This window comes from Meriones unguiculatus, chromosome 7 (genome assembly GCF_030254825.1).
Source record: "Meriones unguiculatus strain TT.TT164.6M chromosome 7, Bangor_MerUng_6.1, whole genome shotgun sequence".
Taxonomy (NCBI): Eukaryota; Metazoa; Chordata; class Mammalia; order Rodentia; family Muridae; genus Meriones; species Meriones unguiculatus.
Genome location: NC_083355.1, coordinates 41,708,921 through 41,729,997, shown reverse-complemented (window position 1 = coordinate 41,729,997; position 21,077 = coordinate 41,708,921). Strand labels below are relative to the sequence as shown.

The window sequence follows — 21,077 nt, the reverse complement described above, 5'->3', positions numbered from 1 at the left end:
TCTCCTCCCCCACAGTAAAGCGGCTCGGAGGACCCTCAAGGAAGGGAATGCTATAAAGTGAATGTCTTTGTGGCTCTAAGATCCTGGGTTTCAGGAAGCCTGCCTGGCCTTTCGAGGCGCCAGAACGAGTTCTATAGCGGCCCTGAGTGCAAGCTGGTGGCGGCATCTGTTCCTCAGCCCTGCTGACAGGAGGCAGCTCTGCCACAGCACCCTCATCCTAGACAGTTCACTGCCCAGTCCGCAGAGGGCGAGGCACAAATCCATTTTCTTCCCCCGGAAGGAAGCCAAGACCAGGCACGGGGGTAGGGGTAGGGGGAGAGGCAGGGATTATGGGGGCAGATGAAGCCCTGGGAGCTCTGGGAAAGTGGATTTCTGTGGTTTGAGGGAGGGATTTCACACAGCACAGGATTAAAAGCAGAGGCTGCTAGAGGCTGAGCTTTAAGGAGGGATGTGTGATCAGCTTCTTGGCCAAGCTGGGGGTGTTCATCAATTTGGCCCAACCCAGACCTCTATCAACCCCAATCTTGGCTGGGTGGAAGTTCTTGCGGGGGGGGGGGGAGGGGGGTTCCTGCTTTGATTCCCATCCTGGCCAACCGCCTGTACCAGTGGGTTGGGTCCCCATCGGAGAAAGAGGCTCACCTTCAGTGTTGGCCAGTTGCTGGAGCTGGAACGGGTATTTGCAGCTAGGCTCTATGCTGACATCAGCACCCGTGAGCACCTGGCTCAGGTAACTCACCTGCTTGAAGCCAAGATCCAGGCGAGCCATGATAACCAACTTCTGGGCTTGGCACACAGCCTCTTCTCTCTGGCAATCCTGAGCTCTGGTTTCTGTCCCAGATACCTTCATCTTCCCTATCAGGTGTGGTTCCAGAAGCGCCGAGCCAAGAGAATCAAGAACAGAAAGCGAGGAGCCCTAGACCTCAGGCTGGAGTTTTCCCCAAACTCTGGTTCTTTTCCAGACACTCCCCAGCAGCCTTGAGATCTGGAACACCAGGCCAGCCTCTACACCCCACCAGTTCAGCCCAGCATGCCCACAGATCTCCTGTGTAGCTCCCAGCTTGAGACTAGGGCAGAGCTGGACAGGGGCTAAAGCTACAGCCCCATGGGGGCCAAGTGCAGCTTCTGGGCTTCACTCTTCTTCAGAGCAAACTGCTCCTCAGACTTCACTGGGAAGCCTGTCTGACCTGATCTATACCTCAGCCATCGTCCCCAACGAGATCATTCCTGATTTAGGTATAGTACTTGTAAGACTTTTGGCTTTGGCTTGTATCCCACTCCATCTCTCAGGAGGCGGCAGGGAGGGAACCCCTGCCTCTCTCTGCACAGGGAGTGCTCTCTAAAGAGTTTAGCTCAGAAACCCCATGCCCAGCCTCCACCAGCCTAGCTGAAGATCCTGTGTAGTGACTGGAGCCTCGCTCCTATAACCTGGCACCCCTGTCCTTTTGGGGGCATATTCTCATCAGAAGGTACTGTTAGGGTAAGGAACCATGTTTTCCACCCAAGGGCCAGGCTTGGGTCCCCAACTCCTATTATCTTAGCTGATGATCTTTTTTTTTCCTCTAAAGAGGCAGCCACAGTCTAAGAGGGCCCTTGAGGACCTCACCTATGTGCCAGGAGGGAACGGCTCCTAAACTGGACTGCTGGAAGACCCACCCTTTTGTGGTTTAGGGCCCCACTGCCTGACTTCCTGCCACCTAGACAAAATTAACCAGAAATGTGGACTTGAAGAGTGATATTAACGTTTCAGAAATAGAAGCCTGGGTCTTTGGTTGATTGAATTTCCCCAAAGATCAGATTGGCTGCCCTCTGATATAAGCTGGGGGACAACCTGACAGATTTGGGGTGGGGGTGTGGTAGTCTTGGGTTTTGATATCACTGTCATGTGTAATACCAACTAATTTCCAAATAAAACAAAACTCTTTCATCTGGATTGTTGTGAGCAAATAAATGGGGAGTTTATCTCCCATCACCAAACCCCTAAGCAGGGCCGGGTACCACAGACTCCAAGCAGGAACCATGTGCAGGCTTCTGCTGGGATCAGAGGGTGCTTAATTAAAGGGCTCAGAGCTCTCATAGGCTCTGGGGACACAGGAGCTTGCTTGCACTCCAGGGTGTTCTAGTTGGCCCTACCTCTGGAGCTGCCTTGCTTTGGAGAGAAAAGCATGGAGACTGTGTGTGATCCAGACCGTGTTGGATTCGACCTTACCTCTGTTTATGTAACTAGGACTCTGAAATACCAACACTTACTTCCTGTCTCGAAAAAAATGTTAAGAACTTTATGGAATGACACAAGGTTAAAAACTCAGTAAATGCTAGTTCTGTCTGTCCCATACAGGAAGTCATAAGAAACTGGCAAGGCCCAAACTTCCTGTCCCTCTGACCACCTGCCAAGCACCTCTTGGATGCAGTGGTTTGGATAAAGTAGGGCAGAGACACAAGTGGCTGAGAGAATTCCCTTTCCTGTGTTGTGAACTGGCTACCTAATTCCCAGCACACTCTCTGCTCTGCCTGTGCACATGGAGAGGTCCCTGCAGTGTGGCTCTTTTATAATTACACAAGGCACGAGCTAGATCTCTTTACTATCTCCAGATGCTAACACAGTGCCTGGCCCACAAGACTGTTAGTAAGAGCTTGATGCCACACAAGCTTGTTGGCCTGTGTGGAGGGACTAGAATCTAGTGGACAATCCCTCCCAACAAAGACCCCAAATTTACTGTAGGATGCCCTAGGCTGGTCAAAGTCTGTTGGAAGAAATTCTGATGAAGTCAAACTTCTACATTTGGAAGGCTTTCAACCTAACTTCTGATACTTAAGGATATGTTGACAGCCTGGCATACAGAGAACAGGGAAATGGGCCACAAATCCCCCAACAAGGCTTAAAGCCAGGCTTTCCGACCGAACCGTCAACAGCCCTAGCTCTGAGACACTGTAAAATGCCACTTACATTTTCCTACACTTGACACTTCTCCCTACTAACAAGAACCGGTAAGCACAGCTGATGTCTACTGATCCAGTAAGAGTATATGAGACAAGCTGGGAAAACAGATGGTCCAGAGAGAGGGCTCACAGGTAAAAGCATCTTCTGTGCAGGCTGGATAACAGAATCCACGGAGTTGAGTATGATGGTGCATATCTACAGTTCCAGCACTTCTAGGAAGCAGACAAAAAAGGGAGCCTGGAGCAAGCAGTGCAACAGCAGAACTGAGAGCTGCCTCAACAAAAGACAAAATGGACTCTTGGAAGTTGTCCTCTGAACTCCACACGAAAACTCTGGCACACGTGTACCTGTGCTCACAAATTCAGACAAGGAATAAAATTTAAAAAGTGAAGAGAGGAAACAGTAGGGAGCACATCTAAGAAAGAGTCTATAGTTAAGAACAGAGAAGCTGGGTGTGGTGGTACACATCTTTAATCCCAGTACTCAGGAAGGCAGAGGCAGGCAGATAGCTGGGAGTTCGAGGTCCTACAAAGTGAGTCCAGGACAGCCAAGGCTACAGAGAAACCCTGCCTTGAAAAACCACAAAAACAAACAAACAAATAAAGACCTTGAAGGGCTGATGGCTCAGTGGTTAAGACCATTCATAACTCAAAGAGAACATACGTTCAGTTCCCAGCACATATAATAGCTTAACTCTAGTTCCTCCTCATACTCCTGTATACATATGGTGCGCATACATATAGTCAGATATACATTCAAAAAGAAGGAAGGCAGGCAAGCTGGCAGGCCAAAGAGACCTTGAGGACCAGACCAGCCATGGTGGCATATGCCTGAATCGTAGGACTCAGGAGGCGGAGGCAGAGATCAGCCAGAGCTGATAGCAAGACCCTGTCAAAAGCAATTCTCAGGGTTATGGAGGCTTTTGTGCTTTGTGTTCATACAGGATCTGAGATAAAAATACACTGGACACAATAAATATTTATTGGATACAAAACATCTTTCATAAAGTAAGATAATCTAACTTATCTAAGTTCTGCAAAGTGTAACATTACAAAGACAACAGAACAACTTTGCCTCCATTTGACAGAGGAGGGCCAACCTTTTCTGACTTCTGGAAAATGGCCTGATACCATTTCCTTTTCTAGAAAACCTTAGCTGCCCCGCTTCTAGTTCCACTACCCTGTATCAACTGCTTTTTCTTACTGATGCCTGCCTTCTGACTGGCTCTTCTCAGGCTCAGGCCTTCTGCTTTCTTAGTCTTCTGTTCTCCGTTTCAGGTCTTGTGCCAAAATGTGTGGATGAAGGACAGTGACTGATTTATGCACTTGGGCTAGTTCAAGGCAGTATGGCCCATTTCGGGGAAAGGCCTGGATTCTACTTTCTGATGAGAAATCAGGACTCAGCAGAGCGCGGAATGGACGGTGAGAGCAGGCGGGCATGGGTTCAGAAGTTACTTAGAGCAGTTCCTTCAGTTTGAAAGAAACATGCTGTCCCAATCTCCTCCACTCCTCCCAAGGAAACTCACAGCTGACTAAGAACTTGGCCTGGTCCTCTGACTAAGCACAAAGCTGAGTACAAAGAACATGATGGGTTGACTGAGAGTCAGTGATGGGCAATGGAGGCTCTCCAAACTTCTTCCAGACTTTGACAGTGAAGCACCAGTTACAGCTCGCCCAGTTCACCTTCCATGGCCCTCACCATGACGTACAGCTCTGCCAGACCTACCACGGAGGCGACGATCAATGCAGCCAGCACTCTCTGCAGGTGGGGAGAGCTAGGTATGAGGGATGTAGGCCAACACCTCTCATGATGATGGGGATCTCCCTACCCAAGTCTCTAAGTCAACGGTTCTCAACCTGTGGGTCACAACCTTTGTGGGTCAACAACCACTTCACAGGGGGGCGCGTATCAGATATCCTGCATATCAGACATTTATATTATAATTCATAACAGTAGCAAAATTATAGTTATGAAGTAGCAACAAAAATGATTTTATGGTTGGGGGTCAGCACAGCATGAGGAACTGTTGCAAAATTAGGAAGGTGGAGAACTACTGCCCTAAGTTATTGGGGAAAGGTGGCTCTTGGAATCGCTACCCCCTCCCATGACTATTTGGGAAGCTAAATGTGTCCCCTGTTTATTGCATAAATACATCCCACTAATTAACCTGTGCACTTTCACACACATCCTCCTTTTCCCAAGGGCACTTTGTCCTGCTGGCGCCTACTCACCGAGGCCATTTCCGTGAAAATATACTGGCTTCCTAGGTAAGTGCAGACAAAGGCAGCTGCCACTGTGACAATGAAGTTGAAGATGGTGATGACCAAAGCCTTCACTGACCTCACTTTGGAAAGCAGTTCAGAGAAGAAACATTTAGGTCAACATTTTCAGGGAGGTCCTATTACCTCATAGCTGCCTCCCACTTCTACTGGGTTCTCTTCAGAGATCAAGTTTGAACATCTTAGCCTTGATTCCATAATAGTGCAGTTGGAAGGAAGGCCATGACTAATCCCAGGGAGAGGTTTGAGCAGCCTGGGTTTCTGTCTCTCACCTTGCTTTCCCAGGTCACTGAGAGTCCCTCCACGCTGTGCATCCTAGTGGAAGAAAAACAACAAAAGCAGATGCTTTCAGAAGGAGCAGTTTAAAAATCCCCTTTTGCTAGCCTAGCCTCAGCCCTTTCTATTTCTCAGCAGATTAATTCTGCCTTTCCATGGGATTCTTTTGCCTAAGACTTATATGACACCTTCTAGATCTTAAGGAGAAAAACCCAGGCTTCCAGGACCTATATACTTTCCTATTTTATAGTTGAAACATGACAAAGGAGTCCTGTCAGGAAAAAAAAAAAAAAAAAGGCTACAGGCATACCTGTAATCCTAGCATTTGGGAGGCTGGACAAACCAGAATTCAAGGTTTACCTGGCCACAGAGACCTTACCTTGAATAAAGAGAAACGCTCCAAGGCTCATTGCCGTTTCTATGGCATTTAAGAATCAGTCACCATCTAAGCCCTGGGTCTCAGTGAATACACTGAAGATTATACTTGGTCCCTACAGAACACAGGGGTCTTATAGTTCTAGAAGAGTATATAAACTGAGTTGAAATTCCCTTTCTTTTCTTTTCTTTCTTCTCTGAGGCAGGGTCTCATCATATAGTTCTGGCTGGCCTCAAACCCAGAGATCCACTTGGCCCTGTATCATGAGTCCTGGGATTAAAGTGTGTATCACTACACTGCTTCTACTATTTTTAAAACTCTGTAGCCATTTCTGGTGCAGGTCATATACCGAGCAGTAGGCCCTTACCTGACAAGTGACATTGCGAGTGATCCGCTTATATTCCTCATTGGCTAGCTGTATCTTAATCTTCTCTAGCCGGGCGACTAGCTCTGGATTCTAAAAGCAAAAATAACCACAGGAGAAGAATGATATTCCTCTACATATTTCTTCCTACAGTATACGTCATAGTCATTGATTTCAAAGTGCACCGTACTGGCAAGGGTGCTGGGACACCCGTATAGTGTTTACGCTTCCACTGCTTTGGAAAATGGTTTACTGGATCTCAGCTTTCCAAAGTTGTTAGAGACGGTTTCCTTCCCTGATCTCAGATTCCAAAGTTACGTGTGTGCAGGGGCACAGGCACAAGCAGCATGCCCTGTGTGCGTGTCTGTGTGCTTTCCCTCCACTGTGTAGGTCCTAAGGACTGAACCCAGGTTGCCTGCCATGCTTGGCAGTAAGTGCCCCTACTCACTAAGCTATCTCACTTGAACCCCCAAATTCTATTTATCATTGGTGGTAGGAATTGAACCCAGGGCTTTGTCAAGTGATCTTGCACTGAGCCACACCCCAGCTATTCCAAAGAATTAAAATATAAGATTTCAAACCTGAAAGTTAATTAATAAAAGCCACACCCAACTCGGCACGCACCTACTCTCACGAACATATCCCTCACATACCCGGGGAGGCTTTACAACTTCTGGGAGGTAGAGCTCACTGCCTTCTAGGAGTTCATGAAGATACAGCCTGGAATCTGGGAAGAAAAAGGTTCCACATAATCACCCATGAAGCTGAGGATGGGAGACTAAGATCACAGAAATGGGTAGCCATAATTTTTATCCACATAAAACACGTCCATTCTTGTAAATTCATTCCCAGGATACACACACACACACACATATAATTTTGAGACTAGGCTTATCAGTAGATCTGGCTGACTCAGAACTCAATTGTGTAGACCAGTCTAACTTTAAGATCAAAAAGATACACCTGCCTCTCTCTTGAATTCCTTGTACCTCATCTAGACCAAAACTCACAATCCTCCTGCCTCAGCCCCTCAATCCTAGGTGTACCATGCCCAACCTCATCATTTTCTCTCTTTTTGTTTAATATATTTTTTTGACTCAAGATTAATTTTCAACTACGAAAAATCTAGGACAATTCCACGTAAGTAGTTGACTGACAGTTGACGTTAATGATCAGTCTTCAATTACCCTACCAAAAGTAGGTTATTTCTGTGAAAACAATAGATCTGTCCTAGACAGGATTCAGTCATTGATGCTAAACACTCGGAGGACACTCACTATATTAGAGGATCTTTTTCTAAGGTCCTCTCAAGTCCGAATAGTTGAGCATCTACTCTTTGCATTTCTGGCAAGGATATTTTAATTCCGGCAAGACGTGTTTCGTGCCAGTTTACCTTAATCCACCCCCTGATAGATAAGGGAACAGATCCAAAGATGAGAAATGACTTCTTTGAAAGGACTAGAACTAGATGCCACTCTCAATCCTGACCTTTCAAAACAGCTTTTGCCATTGTTTCCCAAACGGGAGCTGGGCCAGGGATCAGAATTCTATACCCTTGACTTTGAGATGGAAGGAAAATTACTTCTCAAACAGGAAGTTATACTATATGGCCCCAAAGTGGAGAAACTCAATCTGACAGGCAGTGCTGGGTTAGAATCTCGAGTTCCTAAAGACACTCAATAAAATCTGCACGAATTTTCACGGAAGATGGAAGCGGTGAACCTGGGGCTTATGGAGGAGGCTTTTGGACTGGCTAAATGAGAAGTCGGCAGGCACACGAGAGTGATAGAAAGAAAAAACAAGAGACAAAAAACTCAGGAGAGATTAGATCGGAAAATGAGGCAGCGACTCTTGATTGGGGACCCCTCACTTCTTTCTCTCAGGTGCTGATGCAGATCTCGAATCAGATGGAAGGAAACCAGGTGCTGGGGGCCGGTGGCGCTATCACCGGCCGCGCGTTTCCTCCCCAGAGCAGCCTCGAGCTGGGCACGCAGCTTCCGGGGCAGCTGCTCCCGTTCCAGGTCTCCGCCAGGCCCCAAGGCGCGAACAAGTCGTTCGCCCGCAAGCAACGTAGACGCCATTTCTATCTCACGCTCCGGTCAGGTGATCCCAAGTTCGGACTTCCGCCCACCTGAGCCGGATGTAGCTGGAGGAACCCGCGCGTCCGCGGGGGGCGGACCCGAGGGCCAGGGGCGGAGCTTAGGCGCGGGGCAGTGTGGGGCGGGGGCGGGACACCGCCCCGCCGCGGGTCGGGCCCTGTGTCAGCAGCCGAGCGGGCGCTAGGGCGGGACATGGCAGGCTGTGTGGCCCGGCGGGCCCTGGCCGTGAGCAGCCGCTGGTGGTCTCGCTCGCTGACCACGGCCCGAGGGTCGAGGCCGCTGTGTGCGGTCGGTGGAGCAGGGGTCCTTCCGCCGGTGGCCGCAGCGACGACACGAAGGCATCTGTCGTCCCGGTGAGGGACCGAGCGAGGGGGCTAGGGAGACGGGCCCAGGATCTAGGGAGCAGGTTCCTAGCCACTAACGAGGCCAGGAGGCCCGACTGTTTGTGGGCAACCGGAGTGCCACCTGAGGACGGGTCCGGAGCGGGGAGTCAACATGCGCTGCTTGGCACATGTGCCAGGAGCTGAGAGGGGAGCACGGCCCAGGGCCCTGTCAGTTCAGGGCAGCTCTGACGGAGAGCAAGTAATGCTTCTCCAGCGAATCTTGCCTCCCTGCCTGGGGTCCCCAGCACCTGTATTGGGCTGCCATTTAATACAGCTACAGGGATTTTGACTTTGATCCCAGCCTCTTTTGGGTTAATAGCTCTCAGAAGATGCTTTTAAGTGGGAAACAAATCGACTTAAATTTCTACCTTTGTGGGTCCTAGGTTCCTGGGTCTTCTTGGGGAGACTGGTTTTACCTATGTGACTTGGGAAAGAGAGTTCGAGGCTTGGGTATGGTGTAAACAAAGCCTTTAAAGGACCAGGCAGGATTGAAAAGTTGGGTGTGAAATTAACATTTCCAAAATGAAATCACAGTGCGTTGACAGGTCCATAGAAAAATTAGTCCTATTTCAAAGGGTAATTGATGGAACTGAACCCAATAGTGGCTGAGGGAGATATTTGCTATTTAAGACTTAAGTAAATCTGAAACAAACTATGTGGAGAGACCCCAGTACTAACTGTACTGTATGGTGTACTTTTGGTAATCTAGAGATGTTAAGTCCTGGGGTCAGGGTAAAGACTGTTACAGTTTACAGGGTAAATGGATTTGTAGAATTGGGAGAATCATGCTTTGTAGCCATGTTGGCCTAGAACTTGTGATCTTGTAGCTTCAGCTTCAAGAGCCCTGGGATGACAGCTGTGTGGAACCATGTTTGGTTCAGAACAGTTTTTCAAAGTAGCAAATGACAGGTTTACTGAGTAACACTGCTTGCCTCGGAACAAATACTTTTTGAGCACTTGTTACTAGGCACTATTCTCAGGGAACAAATGGTCTTTCATGGACTCAAGGCAGGGACACCAGTAGCTGAAATGCAAAGTTGGAAGGAGCGTTAACATGCTTCAAGTACCCGGGAGGGAGGGTGATGATGTACATTTAAACAGGATGTGCAGGCATGACCTTGGAAGTGCTAAGCAAATACAGGAGAAAGTAACCCTGGAAGACTGGGAAAGACTTCAGCAAGTAGGGGCCCGTGGCTGGATCTTTTCCTTCCTAAAAGAGGCAAAGCAGCATCCTTGTCCTCTGCTGTCATTTCCCTGGTGCCTCAGTACTCTGGCCCCTCAGTATGCTAGAGGGTTTTGTTTCTCTGTTTATTTGTTTGTTTCATTTGTCCTGATGGAGAAGGAATGCTGCCTTCTCAGTTCTTTACTTGCTTGTTCTTTTTCTTCCCAATCAGAAACCGTGTAGAGGGCAAAGTGCTGGAGACCGTTGGTGTATTTGAGGTGCCAAAACAAAATGGAAAATATGAGACTGGGCAGGTAGGCGCTGTGCTGGGTGGCTCTCACTCTCATGGGATGTTACATTTCTGAATGGAGCTAGATTTGGTCATAATACTGCATCTCAGTGGTTTGTTTTTGTTTTTTTTTCTTCCACATCCCCTTCCCTACCAGCCCAAGAGACAGGTGCTATGCTGCTCAATCCATCTTCATGTTTTGGATTCGTTTTGAGGCAGGGTCTTCTGTGTAGCTCAGTTTAGCCTTGAACTCATCCTATAACCCAGGCTGACCTTGAACTTCTCTTATTTCCTATGGAATACTTGGAAAACTTATGGAACACTTGGTTTACAGGTGTATGCAACTATGCTCAGCTCAGAATCACAAATTAAGAAAAAATTTTACATTGCTCTTTTTAGAGAGAGAGAGACCAAGAGAGCGTGTGTGTGTGTGTGTGTGTGTGTGTGTGTGTGCGCGCGCGCACATGTACATGGGCTCATGCATGGAGATCAAAGGACAGCTTGTAGAAAGTGGTTCTGTCTCCCACCATGTGGGTCTCAGGGATCAAACTCAGGTCATCAGGCCTGGCAGCAAGTGCCTTCACCCAGTGAACCCTCTAGCTGGCCCGAAAGGTACTTTACATTTATTTATTTCTTATGCACGCTTCTGTGTAAGTGTGTGTGCATAGCCATGTGCCATTAGAATCACACATCTTTTAAAGGCGAGACTTCTGGAGAGAGGTGTGTGGTAGCATCTACTCCCAGCGCTCCAGAAGCAGGGGCAGAAGGCTCATTTCAGTGAGGTCTGGTATGGAGATATCCTTTGATACAGAAAGAGGCCAGGGATGTGGCTTTACTGGTAGAGGCCCTCACTGAGGAAGCCCAGGAATAAGGCTGGCGGGAGGACGGATTCCAGAGCCATCCATCCTGTGACCTCCACACGCGATGGCACTTGTTCCCCATAATAATGTAAGTTTAAAGATTCTTGTTAAAAATACAAAGAGAGCCCAGAGTCTCAACAGCAGGTGTTGGGCTCTGAGGCACACCTGCAGCACCCAAATAAAACAATCATAGATGAAAAATATACACTTTCTAACATTAGAAACACGTGAAGTAAAATTTCCACATTACATATTGAAGAAAAATGTCAATGACCTTGAATTAAAATGAGGAAGGTAGAGATATGGCTCAGCAGTTAACAGCACTTGTTGCTCTTGTACAGGACCTGGGTTCAATTTTCAGTACCCACACAGTAGATCACAACCTACCTGTGACTCCAGTTCCAAAGGATCTGATGCCTTCCTATGACCTGCAGGCATCAGGCATACATGTGTACGTATGTACACACAGGCCAAACACTCATATACATAAGGTATGTTTAATTTGTATTTGAGGAAAGAGAAGGAGTAGAATAACAACAAGTTAAAGAAAAACAAAGTCTAAAATCTTAGTAATTAGAAGACTACATATATAAAGACAGACCCAAAGGGTAAGAGGAAAAGAGTACCCAACCATTTTATAAGCCTACTGAGGAAAAGAGAAATGGAAAATCTCAAAAGTGCTCAAAAATAAAACATACCAGCACTCAGAGAAACATTAAAGGAACCTTCCAGCAGAAGGAAGACGTGCCACACAGAGGCTGGGAAGAGTGAGTGCTGACAGTCCTGGCTGTGACCTGGGAATAGAGACCGGCAAAATATTCCAATGCTTTTAACCTGCCACTTACACACTGGTTAGGGAAACTGATATTTGTGGGCAATCTTCAATCATATTTTTTTTCATTGCAGTTACAGTGTTTTGAAAACCACTGCTCAGGGGCTGAGAGATGGCTCAGTGGTCAAGAGCACTGGCTCTTCTTCCAGAGGACCAGGTTCAATTTTTAGCACCCACATGGCAGTTCACAGCCACCTGTAACACTAGGATCTGACATCGACATACATGCAGGCAAAACACCAATGCACTTAACATTTTTAAAAAAATTATATGAAAAGAAAATGACTGTTCAAAGCAAGTATTAGATACAAACTATTAAAACAATATATAAATAACTGACTTACTACTTAATTCTAAGTTCTGCTGCTGACCGCACCAATTATCAAATGCGGAAGACTAATTCGTAATAGCTATTCAAGTATTAAAATACAAAGTTGAATCAGAAAAAACAAACAAACTCAAAAAACAAATCAGGTTGCTGGGCATGGTGGTGCCTGCCTTTAATCCAAGTAATTGGGAGGCAGAAGTAGGTAGATCTTTGTGAGTTCGAGGCCAGCCTGGTCTGCAGAGCGAGTCCAGGACAACCAGGGCTATATGGAGAAACCCTGTCTTGAAAACCAAACCAAAACAAAACAAAACAAAAAACAAACCCAAAAGCAAAAACCCAAATTAGGCTAGAGATGTAGTTTAGTTGGTAGAGTGGCTAGCATCCATGAGGCCCTGCTTTCCATCCTGCTGCATAAACTGAACATGGTAGCTAACTCCTATAACCTTAACACTGGGAAAATGGAGGATCGGGACTTCCAGGTCATCCTTAGCTACCTAGCAAGATTGAGGCCAGGCTGGGATCAAAAATTTCAACAACCTCTGAAACAAAAATGATGAGGTTTCCATGTTCTGGAAATGAGTGTACTTGATACGTCAGTAGGTTCTATTTCCTCGTTGCTGTGGACAGGGATTACTTAACTAACATGAGGAGAAAGCCAGACTTCTGCAGAGGCCCCTAAGATAGAAGCTGGTAGGAGACAGGAGAGGAAGCCCTTTTTTCTTTCATGATCACATTGAGAACGGTGCATCAGCTGTGGTTGTGAAGCTCTGGCTCTTTCTCAGCTTTGTTCTCAGTGCCCTGGAGTAGATTTAACCCATAGTAAATGATGGAAGCTGTTTGTTTGTATGCCTAAAATTTAACAGGTGTTGTGTGTTAGTGTTCTTTCTGTCTTGGACTTCACAGCTCCAAGAAAATGACAAAAATTTGGTCAGTAGGGGCTAAAGAGATAGCCTAGTAGTTAAGAGTACTTCCTGTTTTTCCAGAGGACCTGAATTTGTTCCCGTCATGCCTATCATGTTCACAACCGCTTACGGCTCCATCTAAGGAATCCAGTGTTTCTGACTTCCTTGGGTCCCGGCTCTCACCTGAGCACACAGTCAGATACATACACATAACTGAAAGTAAAACATCTTTTTAAAAAGACAGATATAATTAGTCACTTTATACTAGACTAAGAGTAGGGCAGGTCAAAGGAAACTAGAGGCCAAAGTTGACCTGAAGGGCGAGTGGGGTCAGCCCAGTATGAGTCCTGAGAACCCTGCGGTTGTCTGGGTTAAGTACAGAGTGCGAGGGGAAAGCTGGCAGCACTGTTGCAGCTGCCTCCGCCTGGGCGGATTTGCTACAGTGGTCTCATGGTGGTCTCTCTTTCCTCCTAGCTGTTCCTTCATAGTGTTTTTGGCTACCGAGGGGTTGTCCTGTTTCCCTGGCAGGCCAGACTGTATGACCGGGATGTGGCTTCTACAGCTCCAGAAAAGTAAGTGGTCCTTACTTTTCTGTGACTATCTCACAGTGTCCTCACGTGGCCTGGCTTGGGACAGACATACGCATTTGGGGCCTCACGGGTGAAAACAGCATTGTCTCAGGCTTTACAAATAACCCAAAGCAGCCGGGTGCTGTGGCGCACACCTGTAATCCCAGCACCCGGGGAGGCAGAGGCAGGCAGATCTCTGAGTTTGAGGCCAGCCTAGCCTACAAAGTGAGTCCAGGATACCCAAGGCTGCACAGAGAAACTCTGTCTCAAAGAACAAAAAGAAAGAAAGAAAGAGAGAAGGAGAGAGAGAGACAGAAAGAAAGAAAAGAAAAGAAAGAACAGAAAGCCTGGTGTGGCAGTATGTACACTTTTAATTCTAGTACTCGGGAGGCAGAGGCAGGATGATTTCTCTGGGTTCAAGGCCAACCTGATCTACATAACGAGTTGCAGGACAGCCAGGGCTAGGTAGAGAGACCCTGTTTAAAAAAACAAACAAAAGAAATAACCCCAGAGTATTTCTCTGGCACGCATACCAATGGAGACAAAAGTGCTTTATAGTAAGTATATATGCTCTCTTTAGGCCTCCCCAGAATACATGCCTACCCACTCTTTAGAGAACAGTTGTCTTGATTTATTTTCTTTCTTTTTCACTTCTTTTATTTTAAAAAAATATTTATTTATTTTGATTTTATATGTATGGATGTTTTGCTTGCATGTGTGTCTGTGCAGTGCTCAGGGAAGCCAGAAGAGGGCACTGGAACCTCTGGAACTAGAGTTACAGCCTGCTATGTGCCATCATACGAGGGAAACAAACCTGGGCCTCTGTTGGAGCAGATAGTGCTCTTTAACCACAGCCGTTTCCCACCCCTCCTCCTTTATTATTTATTATTATTGTTTTTGTTTTTTGATTATTTAAGTGTTTATTATTTATTTGCCATGTAGCCCTGGTTGTCCTGAACTCAGAGATTAGCTTATGTCTGCCTCTGTCAACTCAGTTCTGAGAAGAGCGTGTGCTACCACACCAGGCTCTTCTTGGTTCCTTCCTGCCTTTCCAAAGCTTTTATTTTCATATAATGTGGATGAGCATTCTGCCTGCACGCAGGCCTGTGGACCACATTCATGCGCTGCTCCTAAAGGGGAAGGATTCTTGAAACCAAGTAACAGACAGTGTGAACTTCACGTGGGTGCTGCAAACCAAACCTGGGTTCTCTGGAGGAGCAGCCAATGCTCTCAACCACTAAGCCCTTTTCTAGCCCTGTTTCTCGGTTTCTTGATGTCCAGTTGTAATCTTTCTGGTAATTGCATATCATCACTGGCGTACATTAAAAGAAGGAAGCCCCAGTGAATAGTCCCAGACAACCCTGGGGTGAAGCATGCCATCCCTGTGGCCTTGGGGATTCAGGTAGTAACTGGACTCTCTCCAGAGACTGGTAACTGCATGTTCCCCACAGGCTCAGTTGTCTGCCCTGAGTGAGCCTGGCTGGAGTGGTGCTGAGCAGCTACCAACCTGTGCCACAGCCCCTTCGGATCATGCACCAGCTTATGTGGAAGAGGAGGTGGCAGTTAGCTGGGCCAGGCACAGCCTCCACTTCTCTGGGTTGATCTGGGCTGCTTCTCACCCCACAGGGCAGAGAATCCTGCTGGTCATGGCTCTAAGGAGGTGAAAGGCAAAACTCACACTTACTATCAGGTGCTGATTGACGCCCGTGACTGCCCACATATAGTAAGTAAGCAAAGCGCATGGGCCTCAGGTCCCCTCTATGGGAAAGGATTTCACTCATTTAGGGTCAGAGAGGGGTCAGAGAGCACTCAGGTCAGCTCTGAGCCTCAAGGCCTCAGGACTGTGTGGTAGCCAAGAAACCTTTGAATCACCTTTTGCTTTAGTCTCAGAGATCTCAGACAGAAGCTGTAACCTTCTTGGCTAACCATGATGACAGCCGGGCCCTCTACGCCATCCCAGGTGAGGGGTTATCATCCAAATGGTACTTGAGGAGCAGGGGTCTGGTGTGTCCCAGGGAGAGGAATCTGACGTCCTGTCATCTGCTGGGAGGGATCATGGTCCTGAGGACTGTGGTGCCAGGGTCGCCTACCTTGGGCAAGGCCAGAAGGTATCCCTCACAGTCTATGCTCTGTGAGTCTCACCAGCTCTGCTTCTTTGTGCCAGGCTTGGACTATGTCAGCCATGAGGACATCCTCCCCTACACCTCCACGGATCAGGTTCCCATCCAACACGAGCTCTTTGAAAGGTTTCTTCTCTATGACCAGACAAAAGGTAGTCTCTCAGGAGGGGAAGACCCTTTCTTTAGAGTACCAGAAAGGATTGGGAAGGGGTTTCTGGAGAGACTGTTGGAAAGTGGGTGCTATGCCCAGGACTCTGGTCTGGGCTAACCTGTTCTCTCTTCTAGCACCCCCTTTTGTGGCTCGAGAAACCCTACGGGCCTGGCAAGAGAAGAATCATCCCTGGCTAGAGCTCTCCGATGTCCACCGTGAAACAACTGAGAATATCCGTGTCACAGTCATCCCTTTCTACATGGGCATGAGGGTATGTGCTAGCCTGGGCCAGCCTCGCCTAGCAGGACTAGGCCCCAGATTCTGTGTGGTATCCCTGATGTGACTGTTGGGGTGTGGGTGGAAGTGTATCTCTGCTTTTAAGTGCTCGTGTAGGGTGGGGTTGATACTGGCCAGCAGTATGACTTAGAGCAGGAAACCCACAGACCAGGAAGTAAGCAGTTCTCCATGCCAGCTCCTCCATCTCCCTTCTGCTAGAGAAAATCACGCAGCTCAGTGGTTAAGAACACTGCTTGTTCTTCCATAGATCTTCAGTTCAATTCCCAGCAACCATATGGTGGCTCACAACCATCTGTGATGGGATCTGATGCCCTGTTCTGGCTTGCATTAAGACGGCACTCATATACATAACATATATAAATAAATCTTACATACATATATATGTACATATATTTGCCTAAATCAGTGTGAACTGATTGTCACACTTTGTATTTAGTACTGAATATTTACTGATTTGTGTCTTTCCTCACTCTAAGCTAGGTCTGCAGATATGAGTATAAATGGAAGACTTGCTGCCTATTAGGACTCAGTCATAGGGATGTCAGCATTCCTCCAGGCACGGCAGTGAGAGTGCTGTGAGGAGGACAACAGGGGCCTAGGTGGCAGTGATGAGGTCAGGGCTGGCAGGGAGGCTGGTGAGAATGAGCCCTGTGGTGGGTTTCTGTTGGCATCCAGCTTTGTTGGTTTTGACAGGATTGTAGAGGGGGCAGAACAGGAAGGATGCAAGGAGGCTGTTGGCCATAGTTCTGTTACATTCATATTGGCTCTCAGACATTCACAGCATGATCAGTCTCTGCCGCCTTCCAGGGATATTTCATTTGAGATGTGTTGATTGGAACATACTTAGTCTCATCCTCAAACCTTTTCCCCCTCCAGGAAGCCCAGAATTCCCACGTCTATTGGGTGAGTGTCTCCCTTGGCAGGAGCTCAGAAAGGGCCTGGGGGTGGTGTAGAGGCACAGCTTTTGCCTCTTGGCCGGGGTTGATACAGCCACGCACGCTGTGGGAGCCCTGTTGCTGCTTATGGTCTGGAGTCTGGGTGGGCTGGCTCCGGGTTATTCTTCCTCAGACAGGAGCTCTTTCCTTACAGTGGCGCTACTGTATACGCTTGGAGAACCTGGACAGGGATGTGGTACAGCTCCGGGAGCGGCACTGGCGGATATTCAGTCTCTCAGGCACCTTGGAAACAGTTCGAGGACGAGGGGTGGTGGGCAGGGTGAGCATCATTGGGCCACTGTGGCCTGGTTGCTGGTCCTGTTAGCAGGCCTGGGAACTTTTGGTATGTTTTCTGTTATGGACAATGTGTTCCTTGTGTGAAAACACTGGGTTGTCTGTGGTTTGAAATCTTACAACAGCCCTGTAGGGCAGATTGTCTGTAACCTGTTTCACAGATGAGGAGTCAGACTTAGAAGCTAACTGATGAGACTGGGAATGTAGCTCGGTTGTAGAGTGTCTGCCTTGCATCATGAACTTGACCCAGCACTGCATTAACTGAGCATGGCTTTTGTGCCTATAATCTTAGCACTTGGGAAGTTTAGGGTCATCCTCGACTGCCTGGGATACATGAGTCCCTGTCTTGAAACACATACCTCTGGAAACCTGGTCCTCTGAACAAGCAGCAAGTGTTGTTAACTGCTGAGCTCTTTCCAGCCCCAAAGCTCAGGTACTTACTGTTGAGTGTGTCTTACTAATCTCTCCACCCTATTCCAACACTTGGGGTCAAACTAAGGGCTTGGTGCATGTTAGGCGAACACTCTAGCTACATCATACCGAGATGGCATGTCTTTTAAAACTGTGAATTTGTGGCAAATACAGTCAGAAGGATAAGAATTTAAGGCCATATTGGGCCACATAGAAAGTTTGAAATCAGCCAGATTACATGAGACATTATTGGAAAAAAATATGATATATATGTATACATATATATATATATATACATACATATATATACTGGCTGATAGGATGGCTCAGTGGATAAAGGTGCCAAGCCTGCTAACCTAAGTTTGGTCTCTGGAACGCACATGGTAGAAGGTGAGCACTGACTCCTTCAAGGTATCTTCTGACTTGTACACATAATAAAAGTTGCAGGTGTGTGTGCATGCGCGTGTGTGCATGCATGTGTGTGTGCGCACACAGAGGTAATTAATTACTTCTCCCAATAAGAAACAAAAGCATTCTGATTTTGGAACATGTACTTACTGTGTCATGTTTCTTTTTGCATTCATACATCTACTGGTCCTTGGAAAGATTTGATTTCATGTTCCCTGCCTCTTCTACCCTGTCTCTTGAGAGAGAAAGTCATGTAGCACCATTGTTAGAAGAGACTTGGAAAAGTAGGGCAAAAGTAAACAAGGCTTGGGCTGAGTGTATGGCATATGCCTGTAATGCAGTGCCCTGGAAACAGGCAGAATTGAATTTGAGGTCAGGTTGGGCTATGTGTTGTTTTTGAAAAAAGAAAAAAAAAAAAACAAAAACAAAAACTTAAATAGGGCTTGCCTTCAGATTTTAGCTATATACTCTATAACTCTGGATACTTTCTTTTCTTTTTCTTTTTTTTTTTTTTTTTTTTTTTTTTTTGAGAAAGGGTTTCTCTGTGTAGCCCTGGCTGTCCTAGAACTTGTTCTGTAGGCCAGGCTGGCCATGAACTCATGGAGATTCACCTGCCTCTGCCTCCCTAGTGCTGGGATCAAAAGTGTGTGCTACCATGCCTATCTTGGGCAAATTATGTAACCCAGTGTTTCTTGCTTCGAAAGTAGAGCTCACACATAGTACTCCATGGTCATCAAGAGAGTAACATCAGCAGGCAGAGGGCCTGCTGTTGTGTCTGGCACTTGTTCATGTGAGTGAATGTGGGGAGAGATGTTTCCAAAGTGTTCCCAGCGTCCTTCCCTTGGTCCCCCGTTTGTTTTTCCTAGAGACAGAACAAAAGGCTCAGGCCATTGGCCATGTTACATGAGGAAGAACTGAAAGATGGTCCCTGTAGATGTGTCTGCTGTCATGGTTGCTTGGGTGGTGGTGGTCAGCATATGGCAGTCCCAGGGTGCAGGTGGTTTCTGGGGCTTGGCCTGATCCATTTTGCCTGAATTCTTCTAGGAACCAGTGTTATCCAAGGAGCAGCCTGCATTCCAGTATAGCAGCCATGTCTCCCTGCAAGCTTCCAGTGGGCACATGTGGTGAGTGTATGCTGGAGGGCGTTGCTCAACTCCAGACAGAAAAGTGAGAGCTGAAGCTGTGTGGTGGTTGTACACCTGTAACTGCAGCACTTGGGAGAGAATTTTAGGCCAACCTGGGCCACATAGTGAGATCCTATTTCGGCTCATGCCAACTGCCCACAAGCTTAACTCGTCCTGAGATGAGCATAGATGGGTGCTAATCATTGCTGTGTGGGACTGTTTGGTTTTTATGACTTAGTTCCATACAATTTGTGGGTTAAGGACATAGGTCCCAAGACTTGGGACTGTACCAAATGGCTAGTGTAGTTGGGTTTTCCCTTAGTCTTGAGTATAGGTGAGCTGCTTATGTAGTATGTATCCAAGTGGCAGAATCTGAATAACTGTGTTTTTGTGCCCACACAAGGCTCTTGGATCTCTGGTTAACCCATCATGGGCTAGGTACATGATAATCCCAGCCTTCCCCATCTGTGGCTCTGGTCAGAGAGGACATGGGGCCACACAGATCAAGTGGGCTTTCAGTTCAAACCATACTTCCTCTAAAGCAGCTTCTCCAATCCTCAGGGGCACATTTCGTTTTGAGAGACCTGATGGCTCCCACTTCGATGTCCGGATCCCACCCTTCTCCTTGGAAAGCAATAAAGATGAGAAGACACCGCCCTCAGGCCTTCACTGGTAGGCCTTGAGTGCCTAGCCTGGGCTCTCAGAACAGCTCTTACCCATAACTGCTGCAGAACTCGAAACCTCTCCCTGTTGTGGGCCAGAATGGGTCTCTTAATTGTGGGATTCCTTTTTTTGGAGGTGGATCGTAACTTTTCTTGGAAGACCCACATAAGACTCCTCCAAGGTTGGCCTCTGCCCAGGCCCTGCCTATACCATATTCCAGCAAAACTGTTAGGGAACTGTTTCAGTTGTCACAGGCTTTCTGGAATGTGAGGTGTGGTCAATAAATCAGTGCTCACTTGGCCACCATGGCCACTTTTGTCCCCAGGGTCTCAGGTTCCCTTGCTGGCCCTGTGGGAACCTTTGGTTGCTTTCCATGCAAAGTTTCTTCTAGGGAGCTTCTGGCTCTGCTAGGGTGTGTCTTCCTCAGAGGCTGGATATCTCCTGGGGGCACTGGCTAACAGTGGACTGCACTGGACTAAGTTTTTGGTCTCTTCCTTACCCTTGGCCCAGTGCAGAGGAGGCCAGAATTTAGAGTTGGAGTGGCCTGACTGTGAACACTGATTAGCCACCAGCATCTGTAGCTTCACTAGGCCTGGAGAAGAGTGAGGCAAAACCAGTCAGTTTTCCTGGAGGTGTGGGCTTCTGAGCATTGAGCAAAAGTCTGTCAGGCATCCAGACCACAAGTGCGGGAACCCAGCCAAGAAGCAGCTTCAGTTATGGACAGTGACCAAGCCAAGCCGCTTTCTGAGCTTTGAGATCAACAGGAGTCAGAGAATTGGGCTGCATTTTGCTCCAGTTCTTAGGGTTCCTTCACCACTGTAGTCACTGTTAGAGGTTGTTCATTCTTGCATTATTAAATCTCAGTTCCAGTCCTTATGAGTGCTGTTCTTAATCTTCTGACAACAGAGGAATGAGTCTCCTGACATAACCAGAACACAAGGTCATGGAGGGAAGAGGAATATAAGAACTGAGCCGACAGCTGTGAGCTGGCCAGGCTCTACTCACTGGAAACATGGC

The 21,077-nt window shown here is 47.4% G+C and overlaps 3 protein-coding genes across 3 annotated transcripts; 2 read left to right on the top strand and 1 right to left on the bottom strand.

Annotated features, from left to right (window-relative positions):
- Positions 1-577: 577 nt before the first annotated feature.
- Sebox (SEBOX homeobox) lies at positions 578-1,882 on the top strand (the record flags this gene model as incomplete). The annotated part of the gene is given in 3 exon segments (XM_060388418.1): positions 578-980; positions 983-1,027; positions 1,030-1,882. Coding segments are annotated over 3 exon segments (759 nt in total), but the record flags the coding sequence as incomplete, so codon positions are not given.
- Positions 1,883-3,896: 2,014 nt separating this feature from the next.
- Positions 3,897-8,398, bottom strand: Tmem199 (transmembrane protein 199). The gene is made up of 6 exons (XM_021639772.2): positions 8,104-8,398; positions 6,887-6,960; positions 6,237-6,326; positions 5,490-5,532; positions 5,170-5,282; positions 3,897-4,696 (listed from the first exon to the last, which is right to left on the bottom strand). Exons 1-6 carry the CDS (start codon positions 8,312-8,314, stop codon positions 4,601-4,603), a joined length of 627 nt encoding a protein of 208 aa, XP_021495447.1. The 5' UTR covers positions 8,315-8,398; the 3' UTR covers positions 3,897-4,600.
- A 50-nt stretch (positions 8,399-8,448) lies between these two features.
- On the top strand, positions 8,449-20,936 carry Poldip2 (DNA polymerase delta interacting protein 2). The gene is made up of 11 exons (XM_021639770.2): positions 8,449-8,685; positions 10,110-10,191; positions 13,563-13,660; positions 15,284-15,380; positions 15,542-15,617; positions 15,822-15,929; positions 16,063-16,199; positions 17,102-17,128; positions 17,315-17,440; positions 19,318-19,397; positions 19,959-20,936. Exons 1-11 carry the CDS (start codon positions 8,525-8,527, stop codon positions 20,071-20,073), a joined length of 1,107 nt encoding a protein of 368 aa, XP_021495445.1. The 5' UTR covers positions 8,449-8,524; the 3' UTR covers positions 20,074-20,936.
- The last annotated feature ends 141 nt before the right edge of the window (positions 20,937-21,077 follow it).